We start from the raw sequence: 21,421 nt of genomic DNA on the forward strand, positions 1-21,421 counted from the left end.
CGCAAGATTTGTTTTTCTCACCATGTACATTTATAAATCCAAACTAGACTGTGTTATTTCTCTGTGTCATACAATATATGTGGGTCTATGGGCATATGCTCATTTATTTATTTACCTATTTATTTACTTATTTCTTATGTTTATGTAGTGTATATTGTAAATGACCCTTTGACTGCTGTAAGGAATGAAATTTCATTTTAATGTATGGTGATTAGCGTACATTTCAAGTGACAATAAAGTTATTCTAAGTTTAAGTCTAAGTCTAAATATAAATGAGATAAAATCTTACACAATAAACAAGATCAGTTCTGGAAAACCCAAGAACTTCATTTCTGAACAAAGAAGTTTCATCTTGAAAATGTTGTGTACATTTTTTTTCTCCTTGATATTGTGTATTTGTGAAGTTTCTTACATTAAGAACCCAGGGGGCACAGTAAGAGCAAATTTGCCTTTCAACTCTGCCCAAAGCCTTGACTTCAATCCTGAAGGCACTCAAGGTTGACTCAGCCTTCCATACTTCCAAGAATGGAAGGATGGACCCAGATTTTGGGTGCAGTATGCAAATAATACTTACTAGTAAAGCACCCAGACAATGCTATAAAGCACTATGGGGCAGTATACACATCTAAATGTTATTGCTATTAAAAAATGGGAGAAGACAACTATTCCTGAATGAAATTCTTTGGTCGATTATTGTCATGTTCTTTTTATAGCATCATAGAATTCAGCCATCATTCATGTTGCTCTTGAAATCACACCATTCTTTTTCCTAACTAGCTGTTCTCTCGTATTCAGCTCTGGCCTCAGTATGATAATGTAGCACTTGGGCAGGAAAATGCAACCTAGTAATCCACCACTTGAGGCCAAGATAGAGAAGACTTCCACAGCCACCATGGATTTCCCCTTGGTGCTCAAGTACGTAGGCACAAAGGACACCCAAACACTGCAGAAGACCAGCATGCTGAAGGTGATGAGCTTGGCTTCATTGAAAGTGTCGGGCAACTTCCGGGCAAAGAAAGCCACTGTGAAGCTGATGAGGGCCAAAAGCCACATGTAGCCCAGCACAAGGTAAAACATGATCTCCGAGCCTTCGTTGCATTGCACTAAGATCTCATCCAGCTGGGAATGCATGTCCAACTCTGGGAAAGGAGGAGAAATGGTCCACCAGGCAGCACAGATGCTTGTTTGAATAAGAGAGCAAAAAACAATGACTGAGACGGACAGCCTTTTCCCCACCCACCACCTCATGCGGTTCCCTGGCTTTGTGGCCATGAAGGCCAGAACCACAGTGATGGTTTTGGCTAACACACAAGACACTGCAATGGAGAAGACAACTCCAAAGACTGCTTGCCGGAGCAGACATGTGACTTTCCCTGGACATCCGAGGAAGAGGAAGGAGCAAAGAAAACACAGCAGGAGCGAGACAAGCAGGGTGCAGGTGATATCCCAATTGTTGGCTTTGACGATGGGAGTGTTCTGGTGGAAGATGAATGTCCCCATCACCACAATTGTGATGACAGCAAAAGAAACAGCAAAGCCAGTCAGGACTTCTCCCAGGACTTCTTTGTAGGATAAGTAGGTGATAATTTTGGGAATACATTGATGGTGTTTCTCATTTGGATATCGCTCTGCGGGACACTTCTCACATTGGTTGGAATCTGAAAACCATAAATAAACGCTCTTAAAAATCTACATATTGAATAGAATTAAGTTCTTAAAAATTATTCCATCCTGAAGCTGTTTTCGCAGAGAATAAACCTCTTAAATGTTTCCCTTTAAGAAAATCCTTTTAAAGTTTATTTTGTATTCAATAAACTACATTTCCTGATCAAGAGATTAAAAAATTAAATAAAGAAATGTTTTTACTTAAAAAAAGAAGAAAGAGAACAAGGCTGGTGAGAGATCCCCATCAATCGATGCTTTTCTTTAAAACCACCATTTGGGAGAATAAGATTTTGAACAGGTAAACTAAAAAAAAAATCTTGCACTCTGCAGACCCCCCCCCCAAACCTCTGCATGCAAAGTGTTTGAGAGGCCTGCCAAGTGATCCTGGGGCTGAGGTTTTTTTTTTGGTCAAAAAGAAGCAAAAAAATGAAGGAGCATGCATAGCTTTTAGGAGGCTTGTAGAATGCTCATGGGGGCTGGGGGGGATATGAGCAAAGACCAGTCCACATTTCCCTCCTGTTTGCCCTCCCCAGTCCCGAGGAGCATTTGTCAAGCCTCCCAAACCTTCTGCACATCCATTTTTGTGAAGGGGCCGTGGGGTTTCTGGAGGCCAAAAACCCTGTATTCACAGTATAAGATGCACCCAGATTTTCACCCACTTTTTTGGGGGAAAATGGTGTGTATTATGCTCTGACAAATATGGTATATTCAAGAACCCAAACTTGGTTAGAACAAAATTTATTTTTAAAGAAACACAGATCTTTTTTCTCTTACCAATCATGGTGGAAATGCTTCCCTCTGAACACTTGACACAGTCATAGCAGCAAACCTGTTTTCCCTCCTCAATCAATTTCCGGTACCCAGGATGGCAGCTTTCTACACAGGTGGCAGAAGGTGGTGTCTAATGAGAATGGCCAGAGGAAGACATTAAAATGGATTAGAATCAAGCTTTGAATCAACCAGTCAGCAGTCACGGTCTTTAAATAAATCCAACCCCGCCCACCACAGTTTCTTGTAATTTCTAATAATGCAAAACTTGGAATTCCTAGAGCCGATTGCTAGAATTAGTCAGAGGAGCATTTAAAATCTGAAAAGTCTTTGAACTGCTATTGAAAATTTGAAGACAAATCCAAATCCGGACACCTCTTCACATTACATAAAGGAACTTGAGATGTCCTAAGGAGGACCATTAAAGTGTATGTTTCTCATGACCTTAATGAGCTGTTTTAAATTTGAATAGTAATAAGAAAATCCAAAATAAATTTGTGATGTATGGGAAAGAATGTTGAAACTTGCCGAGCTGACAGCCAAAATATTCCTGTTTAGCATTTGGTATCCTTTTCCAATTATTCCTGTGTTATGTTGCCACTCAAGGGTGGTATCCCAATTTTCATTGATTCAGGTGATTCAAACTTTGACTACTAATCAGTGGGAAAGTCTGTCTGTCTGTCGGTCTGTCTGTTTATCTATCTATCATCCATCCATGCATCCATGCATCCATGCATCCATGCATCCATGCATCCATGCATCCATGCATCCATGCATCCATGCATCCATGCATCCATGCATCCATGCATCCATGCATCCATCCATCCATCCATCCATCCATCCATCCATCCATCCATCCATCCATCCATCCATCCATCCATCCATCCATCTATCTATCTATCTATCTATCTATCTATCTATCTATCTATCTTCTTGTTAGATTGGGTAATGGATAGGCACACACAGGGTTAACGGTAACAACAGCTCTTTATTAAGTACAATGAGAACAATCCAGTGAAGGTTGAGTCTGACAACAGCCCTTTTACAGTGAGCTGTCAGACCCTTCACCCAATAGGATTAAGTGTTATTTTTCATATATTTTTTTAAAGGAGAAAGGTAAATCATCCATTCAGTGTTACCTTGCAAAAGACGAATCTTCTACTTCACTAAGCTCTCATGAAGCCCCTGAACTCAAAGGTCCAAAACCCCAGTGATCAGAGCTCCCTTTCCATACAATCTGAAAGTGTAATGTAGATTTGAGAACTTCTTCATTTTCCACAATACAAGAGTGTTCTAACAACATTCAGAAGATATCAAATGATCTTGGAAGTACTCTAAGATTACTGGTTTAAAATTCTAGAAATTTGAGAAAATATCCCCATGTTTTATTTGGTTTATTTAACTCACCTGCTTAAATTTGGGGTTCCATACAATAACAGATGTATTTATGGCGAAGTCTTCCTTTTGAGAACTCAGAGGTTCAATATGTCCAACTTGGACCTTCTGAAAGGATCGATTGGGGAAAGAAATCAAGTTGATGATATCGTATGCTGCTGCCAGGTTTCCATTCTCATTGAAAGCTATTTCTTCCCCAACACTATTGTTGAAATGGAGGTTTTTCAGAAATAAATGAAGCTAAAAGATAAGAGAAACAAGTGAGAAATTGTTGTCCATAGCAGCAATACAATATGGGATTTATGAAATGCTTCTCAACCACTTTTTAATGAACAATCAAACATTTGAGTTGAAAGTATTTTTTAATGTTCCAACGGCATAATTCTGTTTTGCAGGACTATATTCATATTTTTATGTTTTAAGTATTACTAATAGATATTTTTGTATATATATTGCTTATTTGTACTTCATGATGGATAAAAACAATTGCCAAGAAATATAACACAATAATAGAATAAAAGATTTGGAAGGGAACTTGGATATTTTCACTCTTCTTGTCCAACTCCCTGCTCCACCGGGAAACCTTGTACCATTTTAGAAAAATAGTTATCCAATCTCTTCTTAAAAACCTCCAGTGTTAGCACACCCACAACTTCTGGAAGCAAGTCATTCTACTGATTAATTGTTCTAACTATTAATAAATTTCTCCTTAGTTCCAGATTGGTTTTCTCCTTGATTATTTTCCACCCATTACTTCTTGTCCTGCTTTCAAGTGTTTTGGAGTATATCTTGACTCCCTCTTCTTTGTGGCAAGCCCATTATATATAATGGATATCACAGGAAAACATATTTATTGGAGTTCTATTCCAGAAAACACGATTGAGAAGTTAAATGATGACCTTGATATATTAAATCAAATTTTCTTCAGGCATGGGACAGAAAATGCCTACACCAAACATATCTCAGAGAAAGACAAGTTTTGTCATTCTATCCTACCCTTGCCTTTCATTTCATCAATTATTATTATTATTATTTTGCAAAATTCTTCCTTCTGTCTACTTTGGTGAATTTTTCTTCTGCTACTCAACTTCAAAATGTTGCAAAATTGGAGTCTTTTATTGGATTTGAAGGTTTTTTTGGGATTGAAGATTGGAAAGGAAGCAGAACATCACTGGGAAAAGATTACTTCCCTATATCTAACATAATATCTGTAAATAAAAATCTAAATTTCCACAAGGATTAAGCCTCTACACAACTAAAATTATAAATTTGAAAGACAAAAAGAATAGGTATAAAAAATGGAAAGCGGGGTACCCAATTAAGGCAGAATATCAACAAATAACCCAAGGCTGCAAATATGAAATCAGGAAAACTAAGGCTCAAAATCTTGTGAGAAAAAACCCTTCTTTTAACATGTAAAAAACAAGAAAAAAGTCAAGGAAACAATTGGTCCATCAGTGGGAGAAAATGGCAAGAAGATGATGAGGATCAGAGAGAAAGAAGAACTGCTTAATTCATTTTTTACATCTGGCTTTACACAAAAGGAAAAAAAAACAATTCAATCGATCAAAAACAGAACCATGAAAAACATATCAGGAATAGAAGTTAAAATAGACAAGAAAATGGTAAGAGAGCAACTGTCCACCCTAGATGAATTCAAATGATGAGAACCAGATGGATTAAATCCCAAAATTCTGAAGGAACTGGCAGACATGATCTCACTGAACTATATCTTTCAAAGATCCTGGAGTACTGGAGAACTTCCAGAGAACTGGAAAATAGCTGATGTAGTCCCCATCTTCAAAAAGGGGGTAAAAGATAAATCAAGCAAACCACAGACCTATCAGCCTGACCTCAATACTTGGGAAGATTGTGGAAAAGGTAATCAAGGAATGAATCTGCAAACACACTTTTTATATAGATATTGAATTTTTATGTTTTAAATTGTTAAAAAAAATAAAAAATACAAAAAATAAAATAAACAGCCCAAAGCATATATTTCAATAGACATAAATATCATTAAGATCGTCTCCAGCATGAGCCTGGAAGCTCGGATGAGTAAATCTCTTGTGCCATTGACCGACCTAGATTTAATCTCTCATCGTTATCTGGGACGTGTATATTTGTCTTCATTCATAAAAGTATACTTAGTGAATTGTGTAAACATTAAAATAACTATATTATTATGGCTATGTTCCCATTGAAAGGCAACATAACTCACCTGCCAAGGTTGGACTTTCAGAAAATTCCACTTCTCTTCATTGCCTCTTGTCTTCTGCTTGGCTCTGGATGAATATATAGCATGGAGACTATGTGCTACAGCATACACAGCATTGTAAATACTGTAGCTCTGGCCAGACATCTCCATTTCAAAGACAGTTCCAGGGAGACTCCCCAAATCCTCTTTCCCAGTGCATTTTTTTTGGCCTGGTGCAAGTATACTGCTTATTGGAAATGAACAGATAAATGCGGCACTCCAGAACATAGGCAGCAAAGGGACTTTAGAGTGATATGGATTTAGGTTCTCCAGGTACTCTTGAAAGCCTGGAACCCTATTTGTGTGTAGGGCAAAAGACAAGCTGCCATTGAAGGAGAATGTGGTGAATTTCTTTGACTCAAAGACAGATGTGACATCCCAGAGAGCACTTATGATCCAAACCCTCTCTATTGGGCAACTGCTACCAATTTCATAGGCTTCAAGAATTATTCGTAAACCTTCTATAGATTCCATGTCCCCATAAACAAGTATTACATTGGTTTTACTATACCACAAGAGACGTCCTATGTTATTTAGATTACTCTTCTGTAAGAAATTGGGGTTATAAGTGTTCACTCTTGGAACAAATTGAATTAAAGGAATGCAAATGTCACTCTGGATGAATTTTGGTCTCAGAATTCTGAGAACTCTCTCTCCAGTGGCATCTTCTGGAATGAGAAGATCAATCCAATTCCATCCAAAATATTTCAGGAGCTGAATAATCCCAGCATACTGGAGGTTTTCATTTGGAGTCATTAAAAAGAAAGAAGGGAACTGCTGTTTATCACTCAATGCCAGGTCAAAAGTGCCAAAACTGAGCTGCAGAGTGGGAATAATAATGATGTGATTTTAGACTAGGTACTGTTTTTGCAGATATGTCAACAAGAAGGAAGGAAGTACATTTCTTTTGCACCTTATTTCAATCAAAAATCTTGATGGGAGACTTAAATATTAAATCTGGGGATCAACAAGTCTTTCCTTATAGCTTTTGCTATAAGACCTTCATTAGTTTTCCATTCATCACTTTTTAGACCAAGTATTCTTAGTTTTTGATTGTGCTAAGCAAAAATAGAAGGAATGGGTAAAAAAAGAGGAGGCTTATTCTTTAACGATTGGACAGTATTAATTTCCCATCTTGATACTCAAATAACTTTTTTTCTGTACATTATGAGAGCAACATATCTATTTCTTTACTGATCAATATATTTAAAATTGTTAAGGCATAAAGAACAAGAGAAGAAAAGAAAATAACAAGAGGCATGCACAGAAGATGGAAAGACAATATCAGACACATTGCTACCATATCAGTTAATAATGGCTAAGCTTGAGACTGAGGAGGAGGAGGAGGAGGAGGAGGAGGAGGAGGAGGAGGAGGAGGAGGAGAAGGAGAAGAATCAACATAGCAAGGACAGTTAAACAATTTCTTACATACCAAATGAAATGTTTGCGCTTATTAATAATTACTCCTGTTGCAATATTAATTGATGCATTGCATTTCTGTGACAAAATAAACAAATAAAAACTAGATCTGCTTTTGAGAGATTACCCTCAATTTTGGTCCTTCTATAGTTTTTTTTAACTACCATCTTTTCCTCTTCCTGCTTGAGCATTTATGTGAGCCCAGATCCTTACCTGTGGAATTTTGTAGGCATTTAAGATGTTGGCTATCTGGATGGTGTTCTGGGAAGGAAGATCACCAATGACAGCCATGATGTTTTGGTCCTTTCCCTTTCTGTAATTGAAGGGGCAGTAGCTTCCAAGAAAGAGGAAATCCAAAAGGTTCTCAGAGGCTTTCATTGCCTGAAAACCATTATCATGTATCTTGGAGACCAAGGTGATGTTGGGTAACAAGTCCTCATTCATGTTGATCTCCTGAATGGCAAAACTGAAGGCTAGGACATGCTGTAAGTTTTTAGGCAATGGCCTGCAAGAAGAATTTAATTTAGTTCTACAATATTAATGTTTTTCCTCACCCCCAAAATGATGCATTTGTCTGCTTGAATGAGTACAGGAAGTCCTCAGCTTACAACAGACCATACAAAATTACAATGGCACTGAAAAAAAGTGATTTATGAACATTTCTCACACTTAGAACCATTACAGCATCCCCTTGGTCACCTGAGTTATATTTGGATGCATAGCAACTGAGTCACATTTATGGCAGTTGCAGTGTTCTGGGATCACATTATCACATCTTGGGACCTTCTGACAAGCAAAGTTAATGGGGAAGCCAGATTCACCTCACAAAAATTACTAATTTGAGAACTGTAGTGATTCACTTAACAAATGTGGCAGGAAAAGTAATGGGGACAAAAGCTTTGATTCTTAAAATTCAGAAGTTAAGACATTCCAGAAGTGAGGAAGGCATGGAGTGAGGAACTGAATTGGAGGGTCCGAATCTCACTTGAGGATCTGACAGCATTTGTGTATCACATTTTGAGAAGTTTAAAACAGAAGTTTAATGCAATTGCAAGGATTGTTTCATGTATGTAGGGCAACAATGCAACTGGAGGGCAGAAGCTGATGGATTGTGCCATCTATTAATGACAATCCAAATACTTAAGATACACTTGCCAAACTGGTAGGGACAGCTTGCTCATCTCCATTTCTAAGCCAAAGAATCTGAAGATGTCTCTATGGTCATGTGGCCAGCATGACTAAATGTCGAAGGTGCACAAAACGCTGTTACCTTCCTACCAAAGATAGTTCCTATTTTTATACTTGCACTTTTAGATGCTTTCAAATTTGTAGGCTGGCAGAAGCTGGGACAAATAATGGGAGCTCACTCCTCTACACAGCATTAGGGATTTGAACCGCTGAACTGCTGAACTTTCTGATTGATAAGTGATAGAGTCTTAGTCACTGAGCCTCTGTGTGCCTTATATCTTAAATACAATCCCCTAAAAAAAACCCCAACCCTTGAAGTGCACATCATTTTCTTTCAAAAGAGTACTTGCCATCCTCTCAAAGATCCTTCTGGAAATTCCATAAAGTGCAGTAAAGGCAATTCAGAATATATAGTAGACACAAATTCTCCAATGATTACATCTCTGAAGTGAGCAGGGAATCTAAGCCGAAAACGTAGTTTCTTACTGCAAATGGGGTTAAAGCTCTTGTTGAAAGAAGCTTGGAGGAGAAAAATAGAGAATAGAAACCCATGGCAAAGTATCTTAGTCTCTTTGAATGCCAAAGTAATTTGGCTCCTTTCATAGGAGTGCAGCCACATCTTTTTCACCACACTTTGCCTGGGACAATGAAATTGACTCTCTATTGGTTTTATGCATATCTAAAGTTGTAGATTACAATAATTATCATCTGAGTGATTCATAATGCCACCTACTGAGCCTCATGGAGTTGTTGCTAATGGTAAACTGAAACTGCTCCGTCCCCCTAGGTCTGTGCATGCCCAAAAAACAAGTTTATTTACTTTAGGTAGGTAGGCAATTCCCTTTCCCAAAGCTATTTAAATATTTTTGCTGTTGAAGAAATTATGTTTATAATGAGTAGGCCTCCTCCGGATTCCATCCGCCAGTCAGTGCCAACTGGCGACTACGCGGAGGAGAGCCTTCTCAGTTGCAGCTCCGACGCTTTGGAACGATCTCCCCGTGGAGATTCGTACCCTCACCACGGTCCAGACCTTCCGCACAGCCCTCAAGGTCTGGCTATCCCGTCAGGCCTGGGGATAAGATCCGAACCTCGCCCCACCCGAATGCTGAATGAATGTTGTGTTTTATCGGTTTATTTTTTTTTATTCACATTTTCTTTCTTTCTTGTGTTTTGTCTTACACTCCCTTCCCATTGATTGTAAGCCGCCCTGAGTCCCCTCAGGGAAAAGGGCGGCCTATAAATGTCAATAAAACTCTAAAACTCTAAAACTCTATGTGACCCATCTCTTGACAGTTCCTCATCAGGAGAGAAAGAACTGATCTTGGGATCATAACAGATTTTGAGTCCTGCTTTCTCAATCCAAGGAAAGCAATGCTGATTAAAAGAGCAAGAGATTGATTAGTAGCCAGATAAATTCTCCCTTCTCATCTCACAATCTCCTAATTCAGTTAAATGCATATCTCTTCTGCCCCTCCTCTTTGCTGACACTTCTCTTATGATTAAACATTTGAGAGTTTGGTAATGGACTACCGTATTTTTTGGAGTATAAATCACACTGGAATATAAAACACACCAAGGTTTTGAAGAGGCAAATAAAAAAAGTTTTTCCACTCTGCAAACCTACCAAAAATGGCCCACAATTTGTAAAAATGGGCCTGTTTTTTGAAAATAAGGGCATGAATAGCCCTTAAGGAGGCTTGTATAATGCTCGGGGGTGGGGGGAATTAACAAGCAAAAATAGGCCCATTTTTCTTGAAAACGGGCCCGTGTTTTTTGTCAAAAAAAGGGGCATGGATAGCCTTTAGGAGGCTTATAGAGAGCTCCTGGGGCTGGTGGCTGGGCAAAATTGAGGAAGAAACTGCCAGTTTTTCACTCATTTCTGCCTTCCCCAGTCTCTAGGAGCTCTTTGGAAGCCTTCTACAGGCTCTGCATGGCCATTTTGGTGAAGGGGCGGAGTTTTGAGAGAGAAAAATGCTGTATTCTGTGTATAAGACACACCCAGATTTTCAGCCTCTTTTTTTGAGGGAAAATGATGCGTCTTATATTCTGAAAAATTTGGTATATGGTTTCATGCCTTCCCCCTACATTTGACTCATTACAACTTGCCTATCCGAAGGATCGCTCTATAGACGATGCACTTTTGTGTGTGCTTCATGTTAGCTTGGTGCACCTGGAGGAGAAGAATACTCATGTACGAATGCTGTTTGTTGGTTTTAGCTCAGCACTCAACACAATCATTCCTCAGCATTTGGTGAACAAACTGGGCCTATTAGGTTTTGATACTCCTTTATCAGTGGTGGGATTATTTTACTACTGGTTCTGTGCACATGGCTTGGTGGGTGTTAGGAATATAATCTAATGGTTGGGTTGGCAATATATAAATCATATGGTAATGCTGTACCTGTTTCTTTAAATCATACTGTAAAGTGTGATTGGTTGCTGTTTTCCTCAATCGGCCATAAGAGGGAGCCAGAATGACTGTTAGGTGCTGGTCTGTTCTGATCTGAGTGTTTTGGAAGCTGGCTGTTAGAAAGTTCCGTGAGCTATTGTAAGTTTTTCAACTGCTAGCAAACTTTGGGTAACAGACTTTTTCTATCATTATGGACTATGTTATTTGGATTATCCCTTAATTGAAAGACATTGATGACTAACTGTCTTTTTTTTTTTGTATCGGCATTCATTAGTTATAAATTTTTTAAAGCGTAAAACATACAGATACAAATATCGTTTTAAACATACAACCCCCCTCCCCTCCCCCCCCCGCGGTGACAGTCATTCACAGCCCAACTTTTTCTTTCTCATTGTTAGGTCTCTAAGCCACATCTTCTCATTGCAAAGTTCAGGGATCTATTACAATACCCATGTTAACTTTCCCCATTTTAAGTCCCTGCTGTTCTCCTTGTCGCCCACATATACCATAGGTTCCAGCTAAGATAATGTTCCGTTTCTCCTTTGTCCCTAAGCCAACCCGTCATTCTGTCCATTTCTGCACATTCATAGATCTTTTTAATTATAGCATCTTCCGACGGTATGGTAGTGGATTTCCAAAATTGTGCATAAGTTATTCTTGCGGCCACAATTATATGTAGGCTCAAATGCCATATTGAACTGCTTATGTTTTCTGGTTTAATGCTTAGTAGAAGGTTCTCGGGTCTCCATTCCATGTTTGCCCCGGTAACCTCTTTTAACCATTTTTTAATCCTTTTCCAATATTTCGTGGCCTCAGTACAGGACCACCAAATATGGTAGAATGTGCCATCCTTTCTTCCACATTTCCAACACAATGGAGATAACCCAGGGAACATCTTGGCTAACCTCGTTGGGGGGAAGTGCCACCTATAAACCATCTTGTATATGTTTTCTTTGAATGCTGTAGATGTTGTAAGTTTAATGGTCTTACTCCATAGATCCCACCATTTGCCCATTTCAATTTCGTAGCCAAGGTTTCTCTCCCATGCTATTAGAAGGCTTTTGTCCATCTCTTCATTAGCATCTTGGCAGGTCAAAAATTGGTAAATCTTCGATAACATTTTCTTGTCTCCACCAAACAGAATCTTATCTAGCCCCTGAGGGTTTGGGTAGATCCCAAAACGTGCCTTATCACTTTTAAACCTGTTTCTAACCTGTAAATATTCCCACCATTCCAAATTCCTGCCCAGTTGCTCTAATTCCATCTTTGTTTTCATGTTGCCATCTTCTGTCATGATGTCTTTATATGTTATGTTTCTTGTCCAATTAAATACACTCGGATGCGTTAAGGCCTCTAATGGTGCCAACCAGCATGGAACCCTAAGATAGTATTTTTTCCTCATCTTTTCCCAGACCCCCATCAAAATCTTCTGAATATAATGTCCCATGAAGTACCTATGGGGGGTGTCTCTTTCTTGCCAGAGGGAGACATGCCATCCCTGGGGGAGGTCATGTCCCTCTATAGCCAATAGGCGCCTTCTACTCAACATCACCCAATCTTTCACCCATGTCATGATTGCTGCGTTATAGTATGCTTCCCAGTTGGGTACTCCAAAGCCTCCCAGTTCTCTACGTTTTTGCAATGTTTGGGCTTTGATTCGTGCTTTCTTGCCCTGCCATATAAACTGTGTCACTATTGTCTCCAAAGATTTAAAAAAAAATTTGTCCAATTTACTTGGTGCCGTTTGAAACAGAAACAAAAATTTTGGTAATACATATGTCTTGACTGTCGCAATCCTGCCCATCAGAGACAGTTGTTTGCCACTCCAATTAGTCATATCTTTAGATACCTGTTGTAGCAATTTCGTATAGTTATCTACCTTGATAGAGGAACATCTCTCCGTGAGCCAAATTCCCAAATATTGTACTTTGTGGGCCATGTTGATCCCTAATAGGCTTTGTACTTCCCTTTTCTGGTTCAGAGTCATATTCTTAATTAACAGTTTTGTCTTCTCTTTGTTTATACGTAGCCCCGCTATCCTACCGTACTCCTCTATTTTACGTAAAAGTTGTATCCCAGAAGCCATAGGATCCTCCAGGATAAAAACAAGGTCATCGGCGAAAGCCTGGACCTTAAATTCCTGAGCTTTAGCTCGTAACCCTTTAATTTGTGTGTCACTTTTCACTATTCTAAGAAGGGGTTCTAATGTGAGGATGAACAGTAGGGGGGATAGCGGACATCCTTGTCTTGTGCCTTTACCAATCTCAATATCACCCGCCTCTTCTCCGTTTACCAATATTGTCGCGGTTTGTCGTACATAAATTGCCCGAATTGCATTTAAGAAGCTTTCTCCAAACTTCATATTTTCTAATTGTGACAACATAAAGTTCCAATTTACCCGATCAAAAGCCTTTTGTGCGTCAAGAAACATAAAGGCCACTTGTTTATCCGGCCGAGCTTCATAATATTCTAAGGCATCCAAAATAATTCTAACATTATCTTTCAAATGCCTTGACGGCAGGAAGCCGTTCTGATCAGGGTGTATAAATTTGTTAAGGAAAAATTTAAGTCTATCTGCCAATATAGCTGCAAAGATTTTATAATCCACATTCAAAAGTGAAATGGGCCTATAGTTTTTAATTTGGGTGCGGTCAGCTCCAGCTTTAGGCAAAAGGGTTATATAAGCCTCGGCCCATGATTTTGGTGCGATAGAATCCGTCAAGACAGCATTAAATATTACTATCATCTCTTGTCCTAAAATTTCCCAAAAAGATTTATAGATTTCAACTGGCAAACCATCCATGCCAGGAGTTTTGTTGTTTTCCATTTTTTTGACTGCCTTTTCTAATTCATCTATTGTTATCTTTTGGTTCAGTACCCCTTTCGCTTCATTTGAGATCTTGGGTAGATTTGCATTGTCTAAAAATTCCTTAATTTGGTCCTCAGAAACTTCTTCCCTACTATATAGTTGCTGAAAAAAACCTTGGATAATTTCCTGTTTCTCCCCCTTGGTTTCTACTAATTCCCCTTTACTATTCTGCAGTTGAGCTATACGTCTGCTCTCTCTTTCTTTTCGAAGTCTATAAGAGAGCCAATGACCCGGTTTGTTAGCATGCTCAAAAAAGTTTTGCTTAATCCCCCTAAGTTTTCGAGCGACATCCTCCTGGTCTAAAAGAGAGATCCCGTGCTTAATTCTAGCCATTTCTTCTTTTTTCCTATCATCTAGTGGGTTCTGTTGTAAGGCTTTTTCTACCACCTCCAGTTTAGTTACCCATTTTGCCCTCTCTTCTAATTTTTTCCTGTGTGTACCTATTGTATGTTTAATAGCTAGGCTTCTCATATAAGCCTTGGCCGTATCCCAAAGTATTTGTGGGGTTACTCCTTTCCTATTTTCTTCAAAAAAAAACCTCATTTCCCTTTTAAACATTTGCTGAAATTCTTGTTCTTTCACTATCTCTGTATTCATCATCCACCTTCTCTTCCTCTCCTGCCTTACTCCTTTCCACACCAATAAGAGTGGATTATGATCGGCCCAGGTATTAACCTCAATTGCTTCTTCCTTAATCAAGTCCCCAATTTCTGGTATCAACCAGGCCATGTCGATCCTAGAACAGGATTGATGTCTATGTGAAAAGAAAGTAAATTGTTGTTTCTATGGGTGGAGTTCACGCCATACATCCTTTAATTCATATTCCTCCCTCATGTCTTCAAAGGTTTTGGGGAGAACTCTCCTCCTTTCTCTTAATTTCCCCCCCTTTTGGATGTTTCCTGGGTTGTAATCCATTGTCCTATCTGCCACCACGTTATAATCACCCACCACACATATATGATCATAGCCTAACTCTGCAATTTTTAAATGCAACCTTCTAAAGAAAGTACTTTGGCTGTCATTCGGTACATATATGGCCACCAGCAAGATTTTATATCGACCAAATTTCAATTTGACCATTAAGATTCTACCCTCCCCATCCGTATACACCAATTTAGAATCGATATGGTCTTTAACATACAACACAATGCCCCTTTTCTTTTCATCTGCTAAACTTGTATACATTATACCCAGCCGGGGGTAATACAACACATTTTGCTGGTGGTTCGCTATATGTACTTCTTGCAAGCATGTCAAATCACAATTCTTTTTCCGTAGAGCATTCAGTATTTTATTTCTCTTTCTTAGTGAATTCAAACCATTTATATTTAAGGAAATTAAGCGGAGTTCATCTGCCATGTTTATTTGTGTAAGGCTTTGGATTTTGTTGTCTGCCTCGTCTGCGGTCTCTCATCTCTGCTTTGATTCTCATTTCCCCCTTTCTCATCTCCCGGGACACTATTCTTTCGTTCCTCTCCTCGGCTCTTGTTATCCAATTCTCCATCGTTATTCTGAGTTCCCCTCTTCAACTGGTTTTCCATAAAGTCTTGTGCATCTTGCAATGATTCAATCCGAAACCTCTGGCCTTGCCAGAGGAAAGATATCCCTTCTGGGAAAAGCCACCTATACATCACCTGAAGTTTCCTCAATTGTGTTGTTAGGTCCTGATATTTCTGCCTCCTTTCCCTCACTCTTCTTGGTACCTGTTTTAGTACTATCACCATTTCCCCCACATACATGGTATTCTGGTCACGTGCCTTCTGGTAAATTTCTTCTCTCAGGGATCGTTTACTAAACCTCACGTGCACTTCACATGGCAGTTTCTGTCTCCTAGTATAGGAAGTATAGACCCTATACATGTCATCAATGTCACTCTGTATCAACAGCTTATCTTTCTGGGTGATCCCTGCTATCATCTCAACCATAATTTCCTTTAGTTTCTCCCCTCTTTCCTCTGGAATATTTTGAAATCTGAGAAAGAAGGCTGACTTTTCTAATTCCAACATAGCAATCTCATCTTCCAACCTTCTATTAATATGTAGCTGCTTCATCTCCCACCTCGCCATATTCCCTTCACTTTCCTTCATTTTTACTCCAAAATCTTGAATGTGACCCCCCTCTTTCTCCATTTTTGCCCAGATCTCCTTTTGCTGTGAATACAGCTGTTTCATTTCACCCCTCATGTCTCCCATTCCATTTTTAATGTCGGCCAGGGATTTTTTGGTGATCTCTTGATTCCTAGCCATATTATTTTGTATCGATAGCAAAGTTGTCTATATATTTTGCAATGTGGGTGCCTTCTCTACCCCAGCCATATTGTCTAAAGTTCTGTGTATTGTTGGAGGGGTTATAGATGTGGACGGCTGAGTAGGTAATGCCGAGGTTTTTCCCCCCCCTTTGCCCAGCTCATATCAATTAAGTTAAGAATATCCCACTGCTTCATAAGCTATCTGCTACCAGTTTAAGCAATGTTCCAACTTACTTTGCTGCTATCTATACGGAAAAATATATATAAATATAGTCCCATAGAGAGGTCTAAAAAAGGTACAGGAGGGGGCTCATATCAGGAAGAAAGGAAAGAAGGGGGGCAAATACATCAACACAAAAAAAAATCAAACCTCAAAGAGAAGAGAATAAAAAAGAAGAAAGGTTCAGCTCGAAGTGTTCCCCTTTCAAGTGTCCAACTCCAGCTCCCCAAAAAAAGAGAAAACAATGTGCACAGTAGATATAATATTGACTGTCTCAAGTGGAGCCTCAGCACAAAAGTTTTCCAAAAGTCTTGGTAGCAGGCAGAGCAAATCTGCTGATTACTATCAGCTATGCCTCTGGGTAAAAAAACTTCCCTCTTCTCTGTTTCCACCAACCTAGGCCGCCTTCAACGACTCTTTATGATGTAAATCCGTCTTCAATTGTTAGTTCATTTGCTCCTGTTTGTCTTAATTGCCGCTAAAAGTCCCATCAAAGAGGGGGAAAAAGATTGCCAGAGATGCAGTAACCAAATAGTAAATCCAACTTACTCTTCAAAAAAATTTAGGGCGTCCAGATTCACTCCGAAAATCCTACGCCAGAGAAAAGTGCTGTATCATGGCTGGGACAGCTCACGCGTCCCTCTCCAGATGACTAACTGTCTTATCCGTGTATGACATGGACTGTTTGATGGACTCTGATACCTCTATTTCCATGAAAGTAAAAGCCTATTTAAACTGCAGTGTTTCTGTATGCTGGTTTGTGTGTTCCCCAACACAACTCTCACAACGCTTCTATGAATGCACTCGCTCTGCTTACCTAACACTGGTTATGGGCCCAGAGTATACCAGATGTAGCTAAAGGAGAGTTGGTGTTGATACGCAATACCACATACAGACAGCTGTTTATTGTAGTTACTATCCTGGAGAAGATGGCGAGCGACCCCTCAACAAGCCTATCTATGATGGCACAAACTATGTTTCCTGGTCTATGAAATGTAGTATACTCCTGAGTAGGGAATGCTCTACAGAATCCACCGGATGTAACTGCTTGGAATCCAGATAACGATGATGATGCCAAGAAGATAGCAGATTTTCAGCGATGCAATGAATGGGTGTTGTGTATTATTGGTCTAACACTGAACGACCAACAATTAATACATATTTGTGGAGAAAATTCTGCTGCAAGATGTTGGGAGAATTTGAAGAGGATTTATATGTACGTGACACTGTAGGTGCACAGATACATCTTACATGCAAACTGTTTAGGGCACGTCTTCTGAAAGGTGGAGATATGTTAGCTCATTTAACATTTATGAAAGGGGTTTTCCAAGAGCTACATGAAAAAGAACTATTTTTTCCTGAGCTACAGCCAGTTTATATCATACTCTCCTCACTGGATGAGAGTTATGATGATTTGTATCTTCTCTTGAAGTCCTAACCCGAAATGAACTCACATTGACTGACATTACTGCATGACTGGTGAAAGAGTTAAGAAGAGGGAACAACTGAGAGAGAAACCACCACAACATGAGGAGTCACCTTCTACTGCCTATACTGTTCGAAAATGTTTTTCTTGTGGAGCCAAGAGACATATCGCTAGATTCTGTAAAAAGGCAAAACAACAGAATGCCGGAAGAGCTAGAAAAAATGCTAATGTCAACTTAGCTATTTTTAGTCTACTTTGGCTATGTCTAGCAATGCACCAATAAACCATGATTTGTGAGTTGTTGATAGTGGAGCATCACAGTGCATTGCTAGAGATAGAAAAAGGTTTGTAAAAATGACCACGAGCAAGGAATGTGTATTTTTGGCAAATGGATGGAAGGTGAGGGCGTCTGGTGAAGGTAAAGCATGTTGTTCATTCTCAAATGAACCGTTACCAATTTCATATATACCTAACCTGAAATTCAATTTACTATCAGTTAGGGCTCTAGTTAACATTGGCTACATGGTAATCTTTAGGGGAGATATCTGTATCATTGAAAAGGAGGATATCAGGGTTACTGCTACTTTAATAAAACAGTTTGTATGTTATACCGGATGGCCAGATAGCTAACACAGCTTATCATAATGTTAAACCCCGTGACGAATGCATACATTTACTATATAGACGCATGGGGCACATTCATTTCAAGATGCTGCAACAAACTGTAAAGTTAGCAGAAGGAGTAAAATTAAAACTATGCAGAAAATATATAAACTGCAATGTTTGCAAACAGGAGAAAAACAAAGTAACTCCAGCAAACAGTGGGCATTGCAGGGGAAGGATACTGAAAAACCTCCATTCTTCCCAATCAGCTGGGATTTGAGAGGCTGCGAATAGATGGGGGTGGAGCCAGTCAGTAGTATTTACCGGTTCTCCGAACTACTCAAAATTTCCATTATTGGTTCTCCAGAACTGGCCAGGACCTGCTGAATACCACCTCTGCCCTTTATGTAACGAGATACTTGATTTACTTCTTGATAGCCCCCAGTTTATGCGACTTGGAAGAAAAGTTTCCATCTGCATCTCCTTGAGTGCAGGTTCCCCACAGGGCTGTGTCTTAAGTCCATTACTGTTCACCTTGATGACTGGTGTGCCATATCTAATACAAATCATATTGTGAAGTATGCGTACGACACTGCAGTGGTGTGTCTTATCTGGGATGACAATGAAGATGCTTGTAGGGAAGAGGTGAAGACTCTGGTGGTTTGGTGCAATAAAAGTAATCTGGTCCTAAATGTTAATAAAACAAAGGAGATCATTGCAGATTATAGAAAGAACCAGCATTTCATACTCCACTCAGAATCAAGGATGCAGACAACAAAGGCTTTTACAGGCAGGCAACACCCATCATGAAATTGTTTCCCCTGGAAGACCTTAACACAGATAACACTTCTCCATCTGACCTCTGGAAATTGTTTCTGCTTTTTTAATTAGCTTTAACTCTTCTTCTACTTCTTGGGAATGCCTTTTTTTTTGCAATTGTAATACCTATAATTATTATTATAACAATAAATGTTGTATTCCTAGCTAAGGCACCACAAGCCGGAATTGCAAGGCAATGAGATGCATGTGCATGAACAACATGGCGGCGATGGCAGCAGCTTTTTTGGTGACCTCTGGTATTTCTTGGTGGCCTGCAGACAGCCATCACCTCTTTGAGAGCCGCTTTGTGGCTGTGGACCAGCCGTCATGGAAGGTAAGCAGCCCAAACAAAGAGGCAGTGATGGAGGACGAAGCAGGGCCAGGGCCAGGACCACTATAGGAGGGGAAACAAGAGTGACTGTCGATGGGAAGTTGGGGTTAGATAGGTAGAAATTCCCCCCAAAATCCTACCTTTTCCATCTTCATCCTCTGTTTTCTCAACAAACTCCCCTTTGGGAAGGGTAGTTGGATACCTCTCACCTCCTCTAAACAATGGTCTTTCACTTAATAATGACAAGATAAATACTAAGTATATTCAAATTTACTGAAACATATCATGCGTAACAATAGAGTACTGTATGTATAGATTACATCCCATTTATTCACTGAGGGATTCATTGAATAATAATCTTGCATCTAGTAGTATTGCTTGCAAAATGAAACACTTTTTGCCTATTCACATTATATGTTATTACAAATTTTCCCTATTTTTTTCCCTTGTATCTTTTCTCTCATCCCCTCATTTGTATACCAGCCATTTCCCTTGTTTGTTTACAAAATCAAAGTTTTAGTTTGTTTTGTGTAATTAACATTTATAAATAATTGTTGTGGTGGAAACTTAATTTGTTGAAAAATAATTTCTTCTCTAGAACCTTCTTTAATTGTTCTTCTTTTCCTTTTCTCTCATCTACTTTACTTTTACTTTTTTACTTTTGCCTTTATTTGTATGCCGCCCTTTTCCCTAAGGGGACTCAGGGCGGCTCACAATTCAAAAGGGAGGGGGGAAACAACAAACAGTAAACAATACAGCATATTAAAAGAGAAAAAACGCAACAATCACACCATTCGAGTGGGGCTATAATCTTAACCCCAGGCCAGCCGGGACAGCCAGATCTTTACAGCAGCGCGGAAGGATTGGAGGGTGGTGAGGGTCCGAATCTCCACGGGGAGTTCGTTCCAAAGGGACGGAGCAGCCACCGAGAAGGCCCTCCTCCGGGTAGTTGCCAGTTTGCACTGGCTAGAAGATGGGATTCGGAGGAGGCCTAATCGATGCGATCGAATCGGTCTGGTGGAGGTAATTGGCAGTAGGCAGTCTCTCAAGTCTAAGATCTAAGAGAGCTTGAGGTTTATCTAGATTATTTTTTAAGTTCATTGATATGTTTTATAAGATATCTTTTCATGAAAAAAAATATCTTCCTTAAATCCATTTACTATCTGTTCATTTGTGTCATTTAGCATAACAGTTCAAGATTGGAATTTTGTTTAGGATTTTAAATGTCTTTGCAAAGAATTTTAATTCCTGTTTCCATCTTTCATATCTTTGCAGATGTCACATTGCTTCTTGTCTCTTCTAACAGCTCACTGAAATCTTTTGTTATTTTTTTTTAACTTTTCATGGCTTTTTCTTCTTTTCAGTTCTTAGAAAATGATACTGTTTGCGTAAATACTTTTATTTTATGCATAAAATAAATGTCTTTGCTAAGGATTAAGAAAAGTTAATTGTATAAGTTGAAGGGGATGTTATCAACAGGAATGATTTGTCTAAATTAATAAAATTTTCTAAATAATTGGAAATGAAAAGAGCTTGTACATTTCAAATACAAATCAATGTGAAAGGTGCCCTGTTGTTGTTCAGTTGCTAAGTCAGGTCTGGTACTCCCATCTCTTTAAAAACTTGCCAGAGTACTTTGTGGTCCATCTGAAAGAATAGGGATGAAATCCTAGTTATTTGAGTAAAGTGGTTGAGGATATTTGAGGAACCTGATAGACTCCATTTTGAATAAAGGAATATTTATTCTGCTTAGACTGGAATAAAACTGTTCATGTGTTGCTGATAGTCTGAGTCACTTCGACC

General features: G+C 39.1%; 1 protein-coding gene across 1 annotated transcript; it reads right to left on the minus strand.

Moving 5' to 3' along the window:
- Positions 1-735: 735 nt before the first annotated feature.
- LOC116521644 (vomeronasal type-2 receptor 26-like) lies at positions 736-7,948 on the minus strand. The gene is made up of 4 exons (XM_032236304.1): positions 7,718-7,948; positions 3,841-4,068; positions 2,440-2,566; positions 736-1,658 (listed from the first exon to the last, which is right to left on the minus strand). Exons 1-4 carry the CDS (start codon positions 7,946-7,948, stop codon positions 736-738), a joined length of 1,509 nt encoding a protein of 502 aa, XP_032092195.1.
- Positions 7,949-21,421: the final 13,473 nt, after the last annotated feature.

Source organism: Thamnophis elegans, chromosome Z (assembly GCF_009769535.1).
Source record: "Thamnophis elegans isolate rThaEle1 chromosome Z, rThaEle1.pri, whole genome shotgun sequence".
NCBI classification, from domain to species: Eukaryota; Metazoa; Chordata; class Lepidosauria; order Squamata; family Colubridae; genus Thamnophis; species Thamnophis elegans.